The sequence below is a fragment of the Tyto alba genome, unplaced genomic scaffold, assembly GCF_018691265.1.
Source record: "Tyto alba isolate M040663 unplaced genomic scaffold, T.alba_DEE_v4.0 Super-Scaffold_38, whole genome shotgun sequence".
Lineage (NCBI taxonomy): Eukaryota > Metazoa > Chordata > Aves > Strigiformes > Tytonidae > Tyto > Tyto alba.
The window spans coordinates 35,699,599-35,717,894 of NW_024881313.1; the positions used below are offsets into that span (position 1 = coordinate 35,699,599).

Below are 18,296 nucleotides of genomic sequence, written 5' to 3' on the forward strand. Positions count from 1 at the left end.
CTGCCAAGCATGGAGGGCTCTGCAGGGATGGATGAGCTGCCTTGGCTCCATGACTCCTCCAGGGAAGATGTCCCTTTCGCTCTGGGGACTGACCCTGTGGCTGGTTTCCCACTATGGGACTGGTCCCAAGCTGGTGCTCCCAGGCTCCCAGCTCCCCTTGTGCCTTTCTCCCCCGTGACAGCATGGGGATGCTCTTCCCTGGGCTGCTTTGGGGTGGGGCGGGGGGGGGGGGATGAGAAAACAACTGGGGTCCCCAAGCTCAAGAGAAGCCTCTTGGGAGGACACCAAGGTGGGTCAAGGGCTGCTCCTGCCCTGGTAGGATGCTCCCACCTCAAAACTGGGTGTGGGAACCTCAGGGCACTCACTGGCTTCACAAAAGAGTCAAAAAAGCCAAAAAAAAAAAAAAAAAAAAGGGACAACTGTGACATCTAATGTAGCGTACACACTCATCGTCCAAATTTTTGAGCCACAGTAAAGGATAAACAGGGTAAAGACGCTGCCGTATTCAAACAAAATTATTTTATTGAAAGTGTAATGGAAATTTCTTCATATTGCTTTGATGAAATGAGAGACAGCAGCTGTAGACAAATATGCTTTTTTTTTATAAACAAATGCAAATGGATAAGGTAAAAATAAAGCAATTTTTTTTTTAACTTGTACCTTTAAGCAACATAATCACAATATATACACAAAGAAAGCTAAAATAAAGCTATGTTGAAACCAAAGCGTTTCAATCAATACATTAGATAATTACAGATTGTGTCAATAAATACCCAGTTTTTAAACTGTTTAACAGGCAACTTTTTACACAGATACCGAGAAGAAAAAAAAAAATTATATATTTACAATTCAGTGCCCTGGAAAAAAAAAAAAAGATAAAAAAATCTTTTTTTTTTTTTTTGGCACTAACACAAATAAAAAGAATAAATTATAGAAAAAAATCCACAAAGGCAGGAGTCTATCCCCGTCATTCATTTAAAAAGTGTGTGTATATATATAAAATATAGACATATATAGACATACATATACATATTTGTATATATGTATATATTTTAGATATATAAACATATATATATGCAGAGAAACCTAGGAATGTTATAAAATATATTAGTGCCAATAAATACAGAACGGTACCAGACTTTCAACTGTCAGTATTTTTGATGCAGTCTGAAGGATAGAAACTACCACCTAGGAGATAACTGAAGGGGATTTTTCAGTCTAAAGAAATGACAACAACAACAAAAATTAATAATAATAATAATAATAATTATATATATATATCCAGGAAATCCTCCATCTGCCAGTAGTATTCCTACAGTCACCTCCTGCCCGGCAGGGAGGTCCCCGGGGGCGATGCTTCGCAGGAGGATGCGGCGGCGAGCACGGGGCGAGCACCCGCTCACGGCTCCAGCAGGTCAGCTCCGCTTCCAAGTTGACCGGCTCAATACCAGAGAAGATGTACAATTAAATAGTAATAATAATGATGAAAAAAACCCAAACAACACAGCCTTCACCATATTCGTATGCCAGAAGTTTCCTAAATTGCCAGCAGGTTTGCACAAGGCGCCTGTTGAATTGCAGGTACCCAAGAGCACCATCCCTCTCATTGGGGATATAAACAGTTCAGCCAATGGAAAAATCCTCAAATCTGTATTTTGTTTCTTTTTTTTTCCCCCCCCATCTGGGTGTCTCTGCACATCCCAGGAGTTCCCCCAGCACCTTGCTCCCAGGGCAACAGGGCTGGGATGCCAGAGCTGCCGCCTCCCCCCAGTGCTGGTAATTCCAGGAACCGCTTGAATCACCAAATGTCACATTTTCCAAAGTGGGGAGTTAAAGCCGGTAGATTTTAAAGCTGTTTTGTTGTAATTTTTTTTTTTTTTTTTAATAACGCTGGTGTAGGCACTTAGTGTATCACTGACGTACAGAGTTTATGTCCTGTTACATCACGTGGCCAAATAGTGTCATGTCCTCAGACAGATTTAAATATCAAAAGGCCAAGAGGGCCTCCCATATCCTTCCTAAACATGATTTCTCTCATTTTAAAAACCAAAAGCCTTCAAGTTTTTCAGCTTTGTTTTCAGGCATTATTTTTTCTTCCCTTTGAAACCGTACTCAAAGGATAAATAACCCAATAACCTTCACATCCATCTATTTTACTCGATTTACCCGATTTACCTATATAAAAATAAATATTATAAACAGTCTGATCCACTAGATTTTGGAGCTGCGAGACCCTCCACATTGGGGTGTCCTAAGGAGCACCTGCTGAGGAGCGCGAGCACAGCGTTGCTGTTGTTAGCTTTGCTCTCCCAAAGCCCCCCCAGAGCTGCAAAGGTCCTTCTCATTACACCCCCACCCCACGGCTAACGGTTCCTCTGCATATTCAGGCACCATAAGTGATCGGGAAAGATCTCATGGCCAAATCCTTTGGAAAGTAAATAAATTAGAAAATAATTTACAACAAGGGTTTTGTTGTGGTTTTTTTTTTTTTGTTTGTTTAAATAGAGCTAGTTCATGATATTTCTTGAATAGCTGAAGGTTTTGCTTGCTTTGCTCTCCATAGTGATATTATGGAGATCAGACACCACCATCATGTCTACCTGAGGGAAGCCAGGGGACGTTGCATGAATGTTTCCCCCGTCCCTCCCCTCCCACCCACTTGCATTCAGCTCTTTTAGAAATGTGAAGTGAAGACCAAACAGTCAACATCTTTCAGACTCGGAAAAAACAGGGTCATCTTTAGGATGGGTGCTGCTGAAGACCTTATTGCCCTTCCAGGTCATTGATAAACCACAGTGCTATTCATGTACTACAGGTAGAAAATAAATAAATACAGATATATTATGCAAAAAAAAAAAATGATTGTACACATAATACATCTGAGGTATTACCAATTTAAATAAGGTTTCATGCTAGTTCAAGCTTCGGTGGCTAAATTCTGGAATTTGCAATAAATAGATGAAGAATGATGATGTGTATAGCATATGGATCTCTTCTGTAAACCTTGTCTGATTAAACGTAAGAGGGTGTTGGGCTAACTCTTACGCAAACCACAAATTTTCACAATAAATACAGCTTCAAAAAGTTGTCTTAAAAAGTTCCTGCAACACTGAAACATTTCTAGAAGGGGCTGTGTGTACGACTGGCAACGTTAGCAAGGAGTATTTCTCAACAGGTCTTTTCATACAAAACACAAGGAAATTCATACACGAAAGTCTTTTTCCCTCCCTCCCCACCCTACCCCATCATGAAAGTTTAGAAATTTTTGCACAAACAGCGAGAGAACTGATTGTAGCTGCAGTATGTCAAAACGTCCACGTTCTATAAAGACCAAAAATAGTTTGTTTGCTTCAAAAGTTTTTTTGTTTTTTTTCTTCCTTATTTATGTAGCACATCATCCTTTTGGTGAAAGTTTGCCTGTCTGACTGTTCTTCGGTTTTCTTTTTGGCGCTGGTCCTTGCCGCCCGAGCCACACAGGCGTTTCACACTTTCACCGTCTCCATCAGCGATGACTTGATGGCATCCTCCAAAAGTTGATTGTCTGTGAAAGGGGCCGGGGTTTCGGGGACGGATTCAGACAAACCAATGAGGGACTCCAAGAAACAGGAGCCCTGATCTCCGGCTTGCGGGAAGCCGGGGAAATTAGGCAACTGAAACTGTAACGCTGAGAAGTTATCGAGGTTCTCGTACTCCTTTAAGGAGTTGTAAAGAGGTCCCAAGTTATAGTCTGAGAAGGACTGGAAGAAATCCAAGGAGTCAGAGGAAAGGCTGAGGTCGGCGTAGTTCTTGGAGCAGGGCTCAGCAGGGGATGAGGCGCAGCAGGACAGCCCATCGCACCGCGCATGGGCAGCGTCCTCCAGCAAACCCCCGCCGTCCTGGTTGGCGTTCTCGTCCAGGCACTCGGAGAGGTGGGACAAGTGGCTGGGGACAGGCTTGGCCTCGCCGCTGTGGTCCTCGATGAAGAAGTCGGTGGGGTGGAAGCAGCTCAGGTCACCCTGGCCGTGGCCACCCTCTTCCTCGGCATCCGAGTCGTTGAAGTGGAGGATGCGTGCCAAGCCGTCGTCGTCCACGTCCGACTGGGATTTGTCGGAGGGGAGGCTCTCGTAGGGCTCCTCCAGGTCCTCGCTGGGGTGGGAGGAGATGGAGGAGTCCGTCATGTCGCTGCTGCAGCTGTTCTCCCCCAGGGCCTCCAGGTCGGGGCTGAACTGGAAGGCGGGTGCCAGTGGCACCGCCCGCTCCTCCAAGGAGCCCTTCCCCGCCGCGCATCCCAACGGCGGGAGCCGCTCCCGAAACGGGGGCTCGGCCTCCGCCACCTTCTCGCTGCTCTGCTGCTGCTTCTCCAGCTCCAGCTTCATGATGGTGTGGATGAAGTGGGTCTGCACGCGGGCCTGGTTGAACTCGATCCTGCCCTCGGTGTTGCCGCAGCCGTCCTTGGTGCAGCCGCAGGGGAAGGAGGTGTGGTCCATCTGGCAGGGGGAGAAGCAGAGGTGGAGGCTTAGGACCGAATCCCATGGCGGAAAAATAGATACTGCTCATGACTCAACCGCCCTGAGAAACCCAGTAAGAGCTGAGGGGTTTAAAAGCCGACTGAAAAAAAAAAGTAATAATAGAAGACACCCTGCTCTTTTGAAGGGCTGTCATAAAAAAGTTGGATTTCAGTACAATGGAAGAAAGTGAAAAGGTTCCAAAAAAAAGCAAAATATAACACTCCAAAAGAAGACATCAGGGGGCAAACATGAGTTTTTATTTATTGCATCATGATACTTAATACCCGATCCGTATCATGAGCTTTGGCCCCTCAAGATAAGGACAAACTGCACAAGAGGCACCTGCGGTGCATTTATGTCCCCACTGTCAGCATCCACTAGAGGGGGGCTGTGACACGCACATGGAGCACCCGTCCTACACCACCCCCAGTCTGCAACCACAGCGTGAAGGGAGCGAGCGGCACCCAGAAGAGGGAATATGGCTCCCCAAACACAGCTGGGCAGGCACCCGTAAAAAATAAAAAGAAAACTATAATAAGATAGGGAAATAGAGAAGGATTATCCCACTTTGCAGGTGGTCTGCACAGCTAGCTGTGGGCGGACGCTCAGCTGACGCTCCCACGTTCGCCCGAGCGCACTGGGAGCTGTGACACACACCAAGGGAAAATAAAATTAAAAATAAAACCAGGGGGAGGAGGAGATATTGGAGCCTTGCGTGAAGAACAAGCAGCTTTCGTTCGCAAAGACGTTCCCACGGGGCCCATCTCCAAGAGGAGACCAAGCAGGCAGGGGACTCGTGGGGACGGACAGGATGGGTGCGTTCACGCTGCCGGCTCGGGCACATCCACACGGCTGCACGTGTGATTTGGGAAGCAGACGCTTGCAAGCGGCACCTGCCTCACCACCTGGGGAGCATCTCCGAGAGCTTTTCTCGCCTGCTTCGCTCCGAGCGCAGGTGGGAACAGATGAATTTCACAGGCTGCCCTAACTCTGTCCTGCTTGCTCAAAACCCCTACTGCTTTAAGGTACACATCAGCCAGAGCCGTGGCTTTTCCCCCCATGCCCGGAGGCGAGGGCAGTACCTGACATTTAATGCCTGCCAAGCTGCAGCTGCAGGTCTCCGGGTCGCAGACCTCCCGGCAGTCACAGCCGCAGTCCTCCCGGGACAGGCGGATGTTGTGCAGCTCCCGCTTCTCCTCCTTGTCGATCTTCTTCACCCCCACGGCTTTCAGCAGCGCGCGTCTCTTCTTGGCGGGGTAGGGCTGGAGGAAGAAGCCGTCCTCCAGGTCCACGTTGCTGACATCGATGTCATCGTCAGAGATGTCTTCGATGGTGAGCTGGTTGGCCTCCTCTGACTCCTTCGTGCCGTTCATGGTTAGCTAAGGGCAAAAAAAAAAAAAAAAAAATAAAAATGGGCAAAGCATTAGGGACCTGTTGGGGACACAGAGCCATCAGCACCCCCAGGTCAGGAGAACAAGAAAGGAAAAGATCTGCCCCCCATGGTGGCCGACCCCAGGACCACCATCTGTGTCAGAGCCCCTAAAGACCTGACAGACACCTGACATGGGGAGTTCAGTATCTTTTCCATCGCTTTTCAAAGGTGGAGAACGGAGCTGAAAATCCCACACCAGAGCCTTTGTTTTCTGGAGACCCAAATAGTGTTAAGGATCAGAGCCAGCTGGGAGGCTCCTACTAAAAACTGGCCATTAGCCAACGACATCCACCAGCTCCCCACCAATCCAGCCCCACGCCCCTACTCACTTTCCATTTCAACGCTTCCAACTTCTCCTCTTTTAACTTCTCTTCGAGCTTCTCCCGACGAACGTTTTCCTGCTCCTTTGAAAACTCTGCTAGCGTGAACTGCCGGGAGGAGCTGTGTTTGCTCACCATCCCCAGGGTGCAGCCCCCGCGACTAGGCACACTCGTGAACCCCTGGCAGCGTGGGAAGTAAAACACAGTGACCCGGTCAAACTCCACATTGTTCTTCTTTAGCCGCTTGGATTTCTTCAGGATAGACGTGGCTAAAAATGGGGGAAGAAAAAACAAAAGGAACAAAGTCAGTACTGCCATCCTGCAGACAGGATAGAAAAATTACAAAAATGGGCTATAAATATTACAAACAGGCAGGACTTGCAATTACTCTCTTAACAGGGACATGTTGGGACAGGGTTACAGCATCGCTTGATGGCTTCTGGTGTTTTAAGATCTAACACTTCAAAGGGATGAGGATAGAGAGAATACTAAGCCGAGTCCCAGTGCTTCGGAGTCACCGATCAGATTCACCCTAAGAAACGGCTGCTGCTTCTCCTTCCCGCTTGACTTCCTCCAGGAAACATACATCTGCTTATTCTTCACGTGCAGCAGAGCACAGCGAACAAGCAACAAACCATCCTACCTGGCTGTCTTGCTCTAAACCCAAGCACCCTGCCCCACACTCGGGAGCTCACGGTCTGCTCCCAGGATGCCGGAGCACCAACACTCCAGCGCTGTGTGGCAGGGCAGAAAATATCCCAAACGGCTGTTTTTCTGGTACTTCCTTTCACCATCCACTGGGAGGAACTATGAATCTATAGTTTATTCTCAAGAGACTCATTTGAGAGCAGCTGCAAAGATGTTAATCTTTATGCAGGTGATCCCAGGGTAAACATGGCAATACATGACTCTGGTTTATCTTAAACTGCTGAAACATGCTACACACCATTTAAAGCGGAGCCTCTCCAGAGATACCTGGTTCTGCACATTTGCACGTGCAAACGTAGCAGATGGAGGTGGGCTGATTAGCCAGGGCAGTTTCAGAGTCAATGAGTTTCCACGAACGTAGCTGGCCATGCAAAGCAAAGCGAAGCGCAGCAGTACGTAGTTACAGAGCTGCTTTTTCTGCTGCATGAGCACGTCAGGAACGAGAGTCAGCTTCACACAAATTCAGTACTGGGGTTTTTTGGTCCTATTCTCTGCTGGTGCATGGATGTCTTGGTTGCCACCATGGAGAATAATAGGAAAAAAATAACCCAGAAAGGATGGGTGACTCCCACAGAGCTGGGATCTGAGCCCCACATTTGGAATGGCAAAGCCACAGGCAGCCCTACTATGGGAGCCACCTGAAAGGAAACCAAAAACCCAAGGGGCTCGGCTGGTTTGGCTGGTCCCAAAGGCTGGGAAAGTGCAAGACTGGACAGTTAGCTGCACCCACGTTTCATAAATGTAGTTTGCCAAAATACAGCATTTCAGTTTCATATGAAAAAAAAAAAAAAAGTGTTCACCCAGCTGCGTCAGCAGCTTCTGCTAAATAGCTGGGGGTTTCACACTGGGCTCTGCAGTTGCTTTGATGATATCTTTGCACTGCGCGTTGCATTTTCATAATAACCTTGACTCAATCTTCTAAAACATTAGCTCTTTATCAAAAGGCAAGTTAACCACTGCGATCATCTATCGGCTAAGCTGCTGCACTTTGGCATTTGCTTCTCTCTCCCCGCACCCCTCCTCCGAAATTGTTTTCCCATTCCTGACCCTTTTCCAATTGAGCCAGAGAATACAAAAAGTTCATTGTTTTGTCACAAAACCTAGGAAGACAAGCAAGAATGAGAGTTTTTATTATTACAAGACTTCTAAAGCCTTTTCAGACCACTGCGTGTTTATGTATGTCTGCTAAGTGGACCTTAACTGCTATATACAGTGGGTGTTCACTATAATTTACCAGGTCGGACTATTTCTCCTCCATGAAGATGTTCCCCTATTGTATTTTTATTTTTCCCTTCACATGGCAGATAAAGGATTTCACAACCTTGTCTTCTGTGTGCTTTCTTAAAAGCTCTCAAAACTGATATTGCTGGGAAAACAAAATAGCATTTATCAGTACTAACAGCAGAGGCAATGTCAAATGTGTCATGTTCTTTGGCAAAGTACCCAACTTACATAGGAAACAAGTTCTGAAATGGTAATTACGCTGCTGGTTAATCATTTTTAAAAACCAGCATTACGGGGCTTTGCTGTCTCTTTAGTTTTTGCCTATGGAATAGCTTGACAGCGGATTGAGGGATGGCAGGATGGTTCCACAGCACAGACTTGGAGGCATCTGCATGCTTCTGCACACTCAGGCCCTTAGGTTTCTACTCCTGGATATTTGGACTTCATCTAAAACATTATAAAGGAATGATAAATACTGGGAGGAAGGGCTGAGGAAGACTACCCTGAGGATACCTACAAGATAAATTGGTGTAATGACAGGGAGCTGGTGTGATGGCCGCTTCCACCTGTAAAAGTGAGCTCCACAGGGGTCTCTGCATGGTGATAACCCACCACCACGCTACAGAAAAACAGTGCAGAGGCATGTCTGATCCCAAGGAAAGGGGCTGCAGGAGATACTCACGGGTGAAGCTGGGCGTTAGGGCAGAGCTGGGCTTGGGCTCTCCACGGGAGCTCTCCTCGTCTGACTCCCAGCCCGAGGACGCCGAGGAGGAGAGGGGGGAGCAGGAGGAGGAGGAGCAGTAGGTACTGTCATCCCCCAGCTCTTCGTACTTCCTTTTCAATACTCCGCTCATGGTGACGCTGTATGTTTCATATAACTGGAAAACAAAGGAGAAAAGCAAAATGAAGCGAGGGAAATACTGGCAGTTTCTGGTGATGAGCAGCGTGACTTTAACCCCAGCAAGGCTTCTCCACCCGGTCCATCTGGCCACGTAGGTGTGATCCCCAAAAAGCGCTCCCCCAAAAACACACACCTTACTACCCTTGCTGTGCACACCTGCTGAATTTCTCTCCCATTTTACAGTGCTGCAGAAAAAAACGACTATCACAGACAACAAACTGTCCAGCAACCAATTCAATCAACACAAATGTTATCAAACAATAAGTATTACATTTTGCTTACTAATTCTTTCATGTTAACTCCTTACCCAGATCGCTTTCTATGCAGTTACAGCTTTAACGTCTTGCTAATTACAAAAATAAGCCAGTTTGCAGAGAACAATCTGTTGGCATGATTTACTTGCTACAGCCCCCTGGGGAAACAGACTTATTAAATGAAGCACTGAAATACAAATATATCAACTGTGAAGAACAGCCCTTCTCCTCACAGTGCCTTTCATAGTCAGTCCCCCATTCAATAAGCTATTCTTGTTTAGGCTGGGTTATGTATCAAGCATAGTAGCAATTAAAAACAACGCAGCTAATTAAAAACAAAGGAACTCTGTACTTGCCTAGATTCCTAAATTTCCTGCGTGCTTTTTCCCTGCTCATCTTAAAGAAAAAAAAAAAAAAAAACAAAAAAACTTTGTGGTATCTTTTAACCTTTGTTTTTATAAAGTTTGTGAGTTTGTTTCCGGAAATTGCACAAAAGCTACACACTTTGCCTACAATACGCTAATGGGTATCAGAGCCCACCTAACCTGGGATGCTCTTGCATAGATGATGGACTATTTCTCCTTTTAGACGATGGCAACACTGCACTAGATGCCCCTGCTTCTGCAGAAGTCACTGCTAGCATATTTTGAGGCCAGTGAACCATATGCAATGCTGAGAACCAGGCTGCTGCTGGAGGAGTGACTTGCTTTGACCCCATCCCACCAGACAGTAAGGCAAAACCACAGTGGGAAAGACACAGTCCCAGTCCAGAAACTCCCTCCAGCAAGGAGGGGAGAGCCCCGACGACGTGGGTGACCTCGGTGCTTCAATAAAACCAGAGCTAATACACAAAACCTAAAGCACCCCTAAAATTTGCATGATGCTGGGACAGACACATACAGCCCCAGGACAGTGACAGTGCAGGGACGGGGGTGTCAGACACCCAGTCCCTGTCTCCTCCTGCCACCTGAAACTCCTCCACCACTCAAATTTGCTCTTTGTAACCATAGCACTTTCTCACCCTCTTTTGCATGTCTGAAGTTAATTTAAGTCCCTGAAAAAGAAAAAAAAAATAAAACACTAAACCTGCCCTCCTGACAGCCCTGAGCAGGCGGCACAGAAACCACAGAAGCTTCAAAACCTCCCAACGATGGGATTTTCAATATCTCGACAGCACCGCAACATAGCAGGAGGGGAGCACACACGGTCCCTTCAAAGTCCCGCACCAGCCCACGTTAATTATATTTACCAACAGCTTCCCAGCAGACAATAGTCCCCTAAAAGGTCAAAAAAAAAAAAAAAAAAAAAAAATCCCTGGATGAAGCACTTCCTCGGCCTGAAGTTAATCATTCACTGCAACGAGTGCCTACGGGGCCAGCGCATCCCCCATGGCCCTGGGAGCAGTCAATTCCCTCCATCCCTCCTCCTCCTCGGCAGCTCCGGAGCTGCAGGTGGTTTTGCCACGGCGGGGTGGTTGTTTTTTTGGCCTTAATCCCAAACAGATGGGGAGAAGGTGGATTTGGCCACCCTCCAGCCCCGGCAGCACATGTCCTACCTGACACCTGGATTAACCCCTTTCCTGCCTGCGCCCTGGCAAAGCACAACTCACAGGCAAGTCGGGATGCCCAAACCAGCTACATATACAAACATTTTTTTTTTTTTTTTCTTTTAATGCCTTCTGCTCTGTCTCACATTTGATTTAAGAAACAACCCGGAGCAAAGAAACCCTCCAAATCCATGGCAGGGGTCCGAATCAAAGCCTGGGCTGCAGCCAGAGCTCATCCCAACTGACCCCATCATCCACCTGGAGCAGCCAAAAACTTTGCAGAATAAAATCCCACACATGGCTTGAAAGAGCATCAGTTCACGCCGCAGAATAATCGCTCGCTGCTCCAGAGGCCACCTCCGATGTGGCTAGTGAAGGATGCCGCTGTCTAGCCAAGGGAGGGAGAAACCAGCTCCCCAAAAAGCCCGTAGGACACATGTCTAACGGCAAACACCCTTGGAGATGCGACCCTGACCACATCCAAGCTTTGAGGGAGACACTGGAGGGTGGTAGAGTAGCCAAGATCACACCGCTGAAACAAGGATAACTCCCAGGTCTGGAAAAAAAAAAAAAAAAAAAAAACAAAAACCCACAGGGCATCCATTTCTACTGGGGTTTACGTGGTCTGCAGGACTCCCAGAGAAGCAAGAGGGTGGACATGACGATGCTGCAGAGTGATGCAGCTCTGATCACCTGCAACCCCAAGGGTGCCCATCACGAGCCACGTCACCTCCCCCCAAACCACACAGCATTAAAAAAACCCAACGAAGCGTTTTCCTCAAGCGAGCTAACCTAATTAACACAAACACCAAGCCAGACCCAAGGAAAGCTGTGTATAAGATGGTGCAACTCTATTTTTTTTTTTTTTTTAAATACTATCAGCGCTGATTAGCCATGTCTGGCAGAAGGATGAAGGGAGGTGTGTGCATCTCCCATCTATGAGAATAAGCCAAATGCATGGAAAAAAAAAAGCCTTTGGCATGCTGTCTTATTGAAAACACCTATTGTTTTGTTAATGCAAAGTAGGTGTCATGCAAACATGATTCTCAATTAATGGGAAAAAGCTGGTGAACCTGTTGCCCACCAGCCAAAACACATCCATTTCTCCCCCCTCATAACACCTTCGCCCTCTTTGCTGATTTACAGCTGCAATGTTTTCCACGTCAAGTTTTCAAATCCTTCTCAGGAACTATATGCAATGTAACAGGACTGCACCCCTCAGTGTCTACTTGCATCCACCCCCAAAAAATCCTGCAGACGGGAGTTTTGCTGTCAAGGCAAAGATGATCCTCCTCTCCACTCCTTGCTCCGGCACTTGGGAGCAGAATTCACGCCAGTAATTTGGATGCTGCCTTGAAAGCCATGTCGCCAAAATCACTGGCCGCTCAGCCAAAAAAACCCAGAGGCCAGTTCAGACACAGTGAGGATATTTTAACTGCAGTAATTCCACAAGTAATCTTAAATCCACATTGATGTTTTATAAATAAGTCACAAAAATGTGCACAGCAGCATGAAAAAAAAAAATATAGAAAATATATATATCTGTGCTTGCCATTGCAAATCTCTGCAGGCACCAGTGAGTGCAGGATTTTACCACCTTCTCTCTCTTTTTTTTTTTTTTTTTACATAACCTGAAATAAAATAATCCTATCTTCCTTTTAGTTGCCAAAAAAGACATTCTGTTCTTGGCTAAGACTTCTTACTCATCTATTTTACTGAAAACAGCTTTTGGAACAAGTACATAATGCAATGGATCAAACCCGCAGGAATTCCTCTCTGGCACCAGAACTCCCACTATCCTGGGAATACTTTCTAACAAATATTTAGCCCAGATGTGCATTCCTTTCTTTTTCTCTCCCTTTTTTTTTTTTAAAAAAAAAAAGTATTAAAGTTTTTTTGGGGGGGGAAGATGGGGTGGGGTGGCTATCTAGTTGGGGGGAAGGGAATTGAATCTGCAAAGACCCATTTCTGGTGCCTGGCAAGTTGCAGGGTAAAGCCCTAATACACTGGAATGTGAGGAATTAATGTTTTAACTATCCTCCTCTTGGACGACATCTCAACAGTAAATATTTCGAGTCATTTAGATTTAAGAAGGTTTGGCATTTGTTTAGCCAAGAGCAGAGGAAGGCAACTAAAACCCCCACCAGTGTCCAGTTAGTCTATTTATAAGAGACTGCACAAAGAGGCGCCACGGCTTTGAGCAGAAGTATGTGGAAAAGATGTTTTGGTATTGTATTTTGGGGCTGTATATGTGCTTTACACCAGGCAAGCAAACGCAGCCGTGCAAGCAAGGCAAAGGAAACCTCTCCCAGTAACTCCAGTGGCTGCACTTGCTTGTGCCACAACTCCCATGGTATTGCAGGAAAACACCTACGAGCAAGAATATTTTAAATTTTGGGGTTTCCATCAGTGCAGCATCCTAAAGAAAGGAAGGATCCCAAATCTGTGCACGAGCTATTGAAAGCGAACTTTCTTCTGCAAAGCAATTTGGGTAAAACAAAAACAAACAAAACAAACCCCAAACCTCAGTGCAATGCACTAAAAGTATTTATTTTATTTTCCAGTGACTTTTTGAGCCGGTTTGCTGATTTTACAAGCACAGCCGTCTGCCTGCAGCCTGGGAAGCCAAGGAGGACTCTTCCCAGCACACCGGGACGAGGGCTTGGGTACCGGGAGCCAGTTCACAATTCTGCTGAGCCGTGAGTCAGAGCAGCTCCTGCTCCCTCCCCCAGAGCCGCAGTGGCCGTGCAGGTCTAGCAGGAGTAAATAGTAGTGTAAAAAGGACCACCGCACAGTTGAGCCAGGTACGGCTCTGAAGCAAACCTGGGGGGAGCTTTGGGGGTCGGTGTTTATTTGCACGCTGCTGTTTATTGCTGGTCAGGCCACCTTGGTGTGACTATCTCCAAAAACTGGCGCGGTGCTGAGCTTCCCGTTTAGCTATCCCAGATATTTGATGTCTAACAGCAGCGGGGATTCCAGCAACACTTCTGGGTTAATAATCACAGCACTATCAGCCCTGATTCATTGCTCGTTCATTTAACTATTTTAATTCTTTGCATATTTACTGGAGTGGTTTCCCCAGCGCCTCTGTGACAGCCTCCACTATGAGAACACTTCCTAATTTAGGGGCTGACTGGGACCAAGGCGAGCGGGCTCACCCCATCAGGACCCTCCAGGAGACGGTCCCGTGCGTGTTCCCAGCCACACAAGCTGTGCTTTCCAGTTCAGACCAGATTATTTTCACCCAGCTGGGTCTAAGGTTTCATAACCTTGCTCCGGTTAAAAATAGCCTCCTGCCTACTATGCAACAGCGAAACCCAAAGTACCCCGTGCCGCGGAGCAGGAGCATGAATCAGTTTGTAACACCACGAGTTTATTCTCCTGCCAGAGACTGAACAGGCGAAACGCCTACCCCGGGAAGAACATCAGAAGCGTTTACTCCATCTACTAATTTTCAGAAGGACACAAAGAAAAAGGCTTTTCAGATTTTTCTGTCAAGCCCTTATTTCTCACTGACAGCTTGAAAGGTAAATAAGAAACATTAGCAAATACATTAAAGGTTATCTGACACGGCCCAAATGGAATGAGGTTCAAATGTACTCGGCGCAGATTGTGCTGTAATAAATATGAAAACAGCAAAGTGTGCTTTGTCTAGGAAAATCCTCTATTTGATTACACCTTATGAATAATTCACACCAGGTTTCCATATTTGTCCTCCTGTAGGTACACGCTGTGCGTTACCTTGCCTGTTATATATACGCACGCATTTCCTGTGCTGAATTATTAAAGGCTTGCCAGGAGCTGCAGAGTCTCACTGCGCGGAGAACGAACGCACCATCCCAAAAATAAACCCCACCGATGTTGACAGGCCTCATCTGCAAACTGCTCAGCAGAGGAAAAACAAAAAAATTCTCGAGAAAAAAAAAAAAAAATAATTGCAGATGAGTTCTCTGTAACAAATGACAAGACTTTGAGGTTTGTAAATGGCCGTGAGGGTTTTCTCTCCATCCCACCGAGGCGTTGTCATTACAGACATTAGTAAGGCCGGGCTGCTCTAGGAAAGGCTTGTCCCTATGTGTCAGCCTCTTCCTACAGCGACATTATGTAACTTGGAGGTGACAGACACTTTGGAAGATGCCGGGACACATTCACACACAGAGACAGATAAAAAAGAAATTTAAAAAAAAAAAAACGAAAAAAAAAAAAACCCACCACACTAAGAAAACTTAGTATTTTGGGGGGGGTTCTTTCCTTTTTTTTTTTTTTTTTTTTTTTCTTTTTTTCTCAGGTGCGCTGTAAATGCCCCGATTTTTTCTTTCGGGAGGCGGCGGGAGGGAGGGGGAGCCCTGCTGCCGTCCGTCCGTCGGTCCATCCGTGCGCCGGTCGGTAGGTGTTGCTGTAGCGACGGGAAAGCATCCCCAGCCGGGCAGAGCTGGGGAAGAACGAGCCGGCAAGGCTCCCCCCCCCCCCCCCGCCTCCAACCTCCCCAAGCCTTTCTTTCAACATCAGAAAATTGGAACCGCAGCCGTGAAGATGGAGCAGCGCCTTAACTGACAGGGGGGAAAAAAAAAAAACTCAGCGCTACTCCCAACTGATCGATAGGTATTTCTACGTGTGTATCGCACAGCGTTTTCCGCCGGTGGGGAAGTGCGGGAGCAGCCGAGCCCCTCCGTGGGGAGCGCGGTCTCGCTGCCCCCCCCCCCCCCCCCCAAAGCCCCGCAGGGTCCCCTCGCCCCCGGGCAGGAGCGGCGGGGCCAGACGGCGCCGCTGCGACGCGCCTGGACGGCGGGGAACCGAGACAGACACCCCCCCCCCCCCACGCACACCCCGCTTCTCCTTCCCCCAAAAACCCCCGACGGAGCGCCGAGCTCCGACCCGGAGAAACCCAGCACCGCGCCGGATGCTGCAGCGGATTCCCCCCCCGCGGCGGGGGAGCTGGGTCTGACCCCGCACCACCCCCCCCCCCCCCCCCCCCCCCCCCGCCGCGATGGCTGAGCACCGGGCGCCGGACACTTCACCGATCCACGGAGTCTCGCGGAGCACCCCGACCCACCCCCGCGTCCCTCTCCGGCCCCATCCCGGCGCCGGCTGCCCCCCCCCCCCCCCCCCCCTCTCCGCGGGCCCTACCTCGCTCCGGCGGTGCCTGGCGCGGCGCCTCCCGCTCTGCCGCTGCCGGGGCTGACGCCGCGCTGCCCTTTTTTTTTCGTCAGTGGAAAACTCCGGGCTCTGACGCAGGCGGTGACAGGCGCGGGGCCGGCGCGCGCCCGGCCCGCCCGCCTTCCTGCCCCCCCCACCCCACCCCCTCCCTCCTCCCATTTGGGCGGGGCGCTGAGTCAGAGCCGACGGGAGGCTCCGCCCCTCCCCGCCTTGGCCCCGCCCCCTCCCCCCCGAACCGCTGTAAGGCGGGGGGACCCTAAAGGGAATGGGGGGGCACGGGGAGGTTTGGGACCCACAGGAGGTTGGGGCAAGGACTGAACCCCGAAACAGATTTGGGCACCCCAGGGGATTTGGGTCCCACAAGGGGTTTGGCCCCACGGGGGGTTTGGGACACACAGGGGGTTGGGGACTCCCAAAGGGGTTGGGGAACCACAGGGAAGAATTGGACCCCGAAACAGATTTGGGAACCACAGGGGATTTGGGTCGCACAAGGGGTTTGGGACCCACAGGGGGTTGGGGACTCACAGGGGGGTTGGGGACTCACAAGGTGTTTGAGACCCAGAGGAACATCATGGACCCCACAGTGGATTTGGGTCCCACAAGGGGTTAGACACCCCCCAAGTGGACGTTGACCCCATAAGGGTTTAGGGTGTTTCTAGGGGTTCACAGCCCGCAGTGGGTTGGGGAACCACAGGCAAGAATTGGACCCCAAAACAGATTTGGGTATCGCAGGGGATTTGCGTCCCACAAGGGATTTGACCCCACAAGGGGCTTGGGACCCACAGGGGGTTGGGGACTCACAGGAGGTTCGGGACCCACAAGGGGTTGGGGACCCACAGAGTGTTGGGGACCCACAGGAACAGCCTGGACCCTACAGTGGATTTGAGTCCCACAGGGGTTTAGGGACCCCCAAGCAGGTGTAGACCACACAAGGGGTTTGGGTGCTTCAGGGGACTCGGAGCCCACAATGGATTGGGGAACCACAGGCAAGGATTGGACTTCGAAACAGATTTGGGCACCACAGGGCATTTGGCCCCACAAGGGGTGTGGAACCCACAGCGGGTTGGGGACCCACAAGGTGTCTGTGACCTACAAGAAGGCTTGGTCCCTAAAAGGGATTTGGACCCCGCAAAGGGTTCAGATCACTACATGGCCTTGAGAACCCACAGGCAAGGCTTGTACCCTAAAACAGGTTTGGGTCCCACTGTGGTCTAGAGAATCCCGAGCAGGCATTGACCCTGAAAGGGGTTTGGGTGCCTCAAGGTATTCAGAGCCCACAAGGGATTGAGGAACCACAGACAAGGGTTGCACCCCAAAACAGATTTAAGCATCACAGGGCGTTTCAGATCCACAAGTACTTTTGGCCCCGGACCCCACAAGAGGTTGGGGTCCCTACATGGGATTTGGGACCTACGGGCACAGCGTAGACCCCAGAATGGCTGTGGATACCTCAGGGGGTTGAGTATCCACAAGCAGGCTTGGACCCCAAAATGCATTTGGGTCCCACAGGGGGTTTTTGTCCTGCAAGGCAACTGGGACCCACAAGTACAGCTTGGACCTCAAAATGAATCTGGGCCCCACAGAGGGTTTGAGACCCACAAGCAGGCTTTGTCCCTGAAAGGGATTTGGACCCTGCAAGGAGTTTGCTTCCCCAGAAGGGGTTGGGGACCCACAGGCAAGGCTGGAATCCCAGGACAGATTTGGACACCACAGGGGGTTAGGGCCCACACAGGTTTTTGGACCCTTGGAGCATGGGTTGATCCCTGAAAGGGGTTGGAGCCCCGCAAGGAGTTTGGGACTTTCAGGCAGGCTGAGCCCTGAAAGGGATTTGGGTCCTACAGAGTGTTTGGGATCCACGGGCAACCTTGGACTTCAGAACAGATTTGGGCCTCAAAAAGGGTTTGTGCCCCACAAGGTATTTGGGACCCATGAGCAAGGCTTGGAGTCCCAAACAAATTTGGGCCCCACAAGCAAGATTTGACCCCCAGAAGGGATTTGGGCCCTATAAGGGGTTTGGGTTCCCCAGGAGAGTCTTGGCCTCCGAAAAGGGGTTGGGATCCAAAGCAGGACTTGGCCCACAAGCAAGAATTGGCCCCCCCAAAGAGTTTTGGCCCCACAAGGTGGTTGGGATTCAGAAGCAAATTTTGGTACTCAAAAGGGTTTTTGGACACCAGGATGTTTTGGCACATACACAAAAGGCTTGGCATGCAAAAGGGATTGGGGCTCCATAGGGGTTTTGAGCCCCACAAGTAAGGCTTGGCACCCAA

The 18,296-nt window shown here is 49.1% G+C and overlaps 1 protein-coding gene across 1 annotated transcript; it reads right to left on the reverse strand.

Moving 5' to 3' along the window:
• Positions 1–508: 508 nt before the first annotated feature.
• On the reverse strand, positions 509–16,148 carry CSRNP1 (cysteine and serine rich nuclear protein 1). Its single transcript, XM_042802131.1, has 5 exons — positions 16,000–16,148; positions 8,854–9,049; positions 6,249–6,508; positions 5,570–5,866; positions 509–4,466 (listed from the first exon to the last, which is right to left on the reverse strand). Exons 2-5 carry the CDS (start codon positions 9,023–9,025, stop codon positions 3,483–3,485), a joined length of 1,713 nt encoding a protein of 570 aa, XP_042658065.1. The 5' UTR covers positions 9,026–9,049; positions 16,000–16,148; the 3' UTR covers positions 509–3,482.
• Between the last annotated feature and the right edge of the window lie 2,148 nt (positions 16,149–18,296).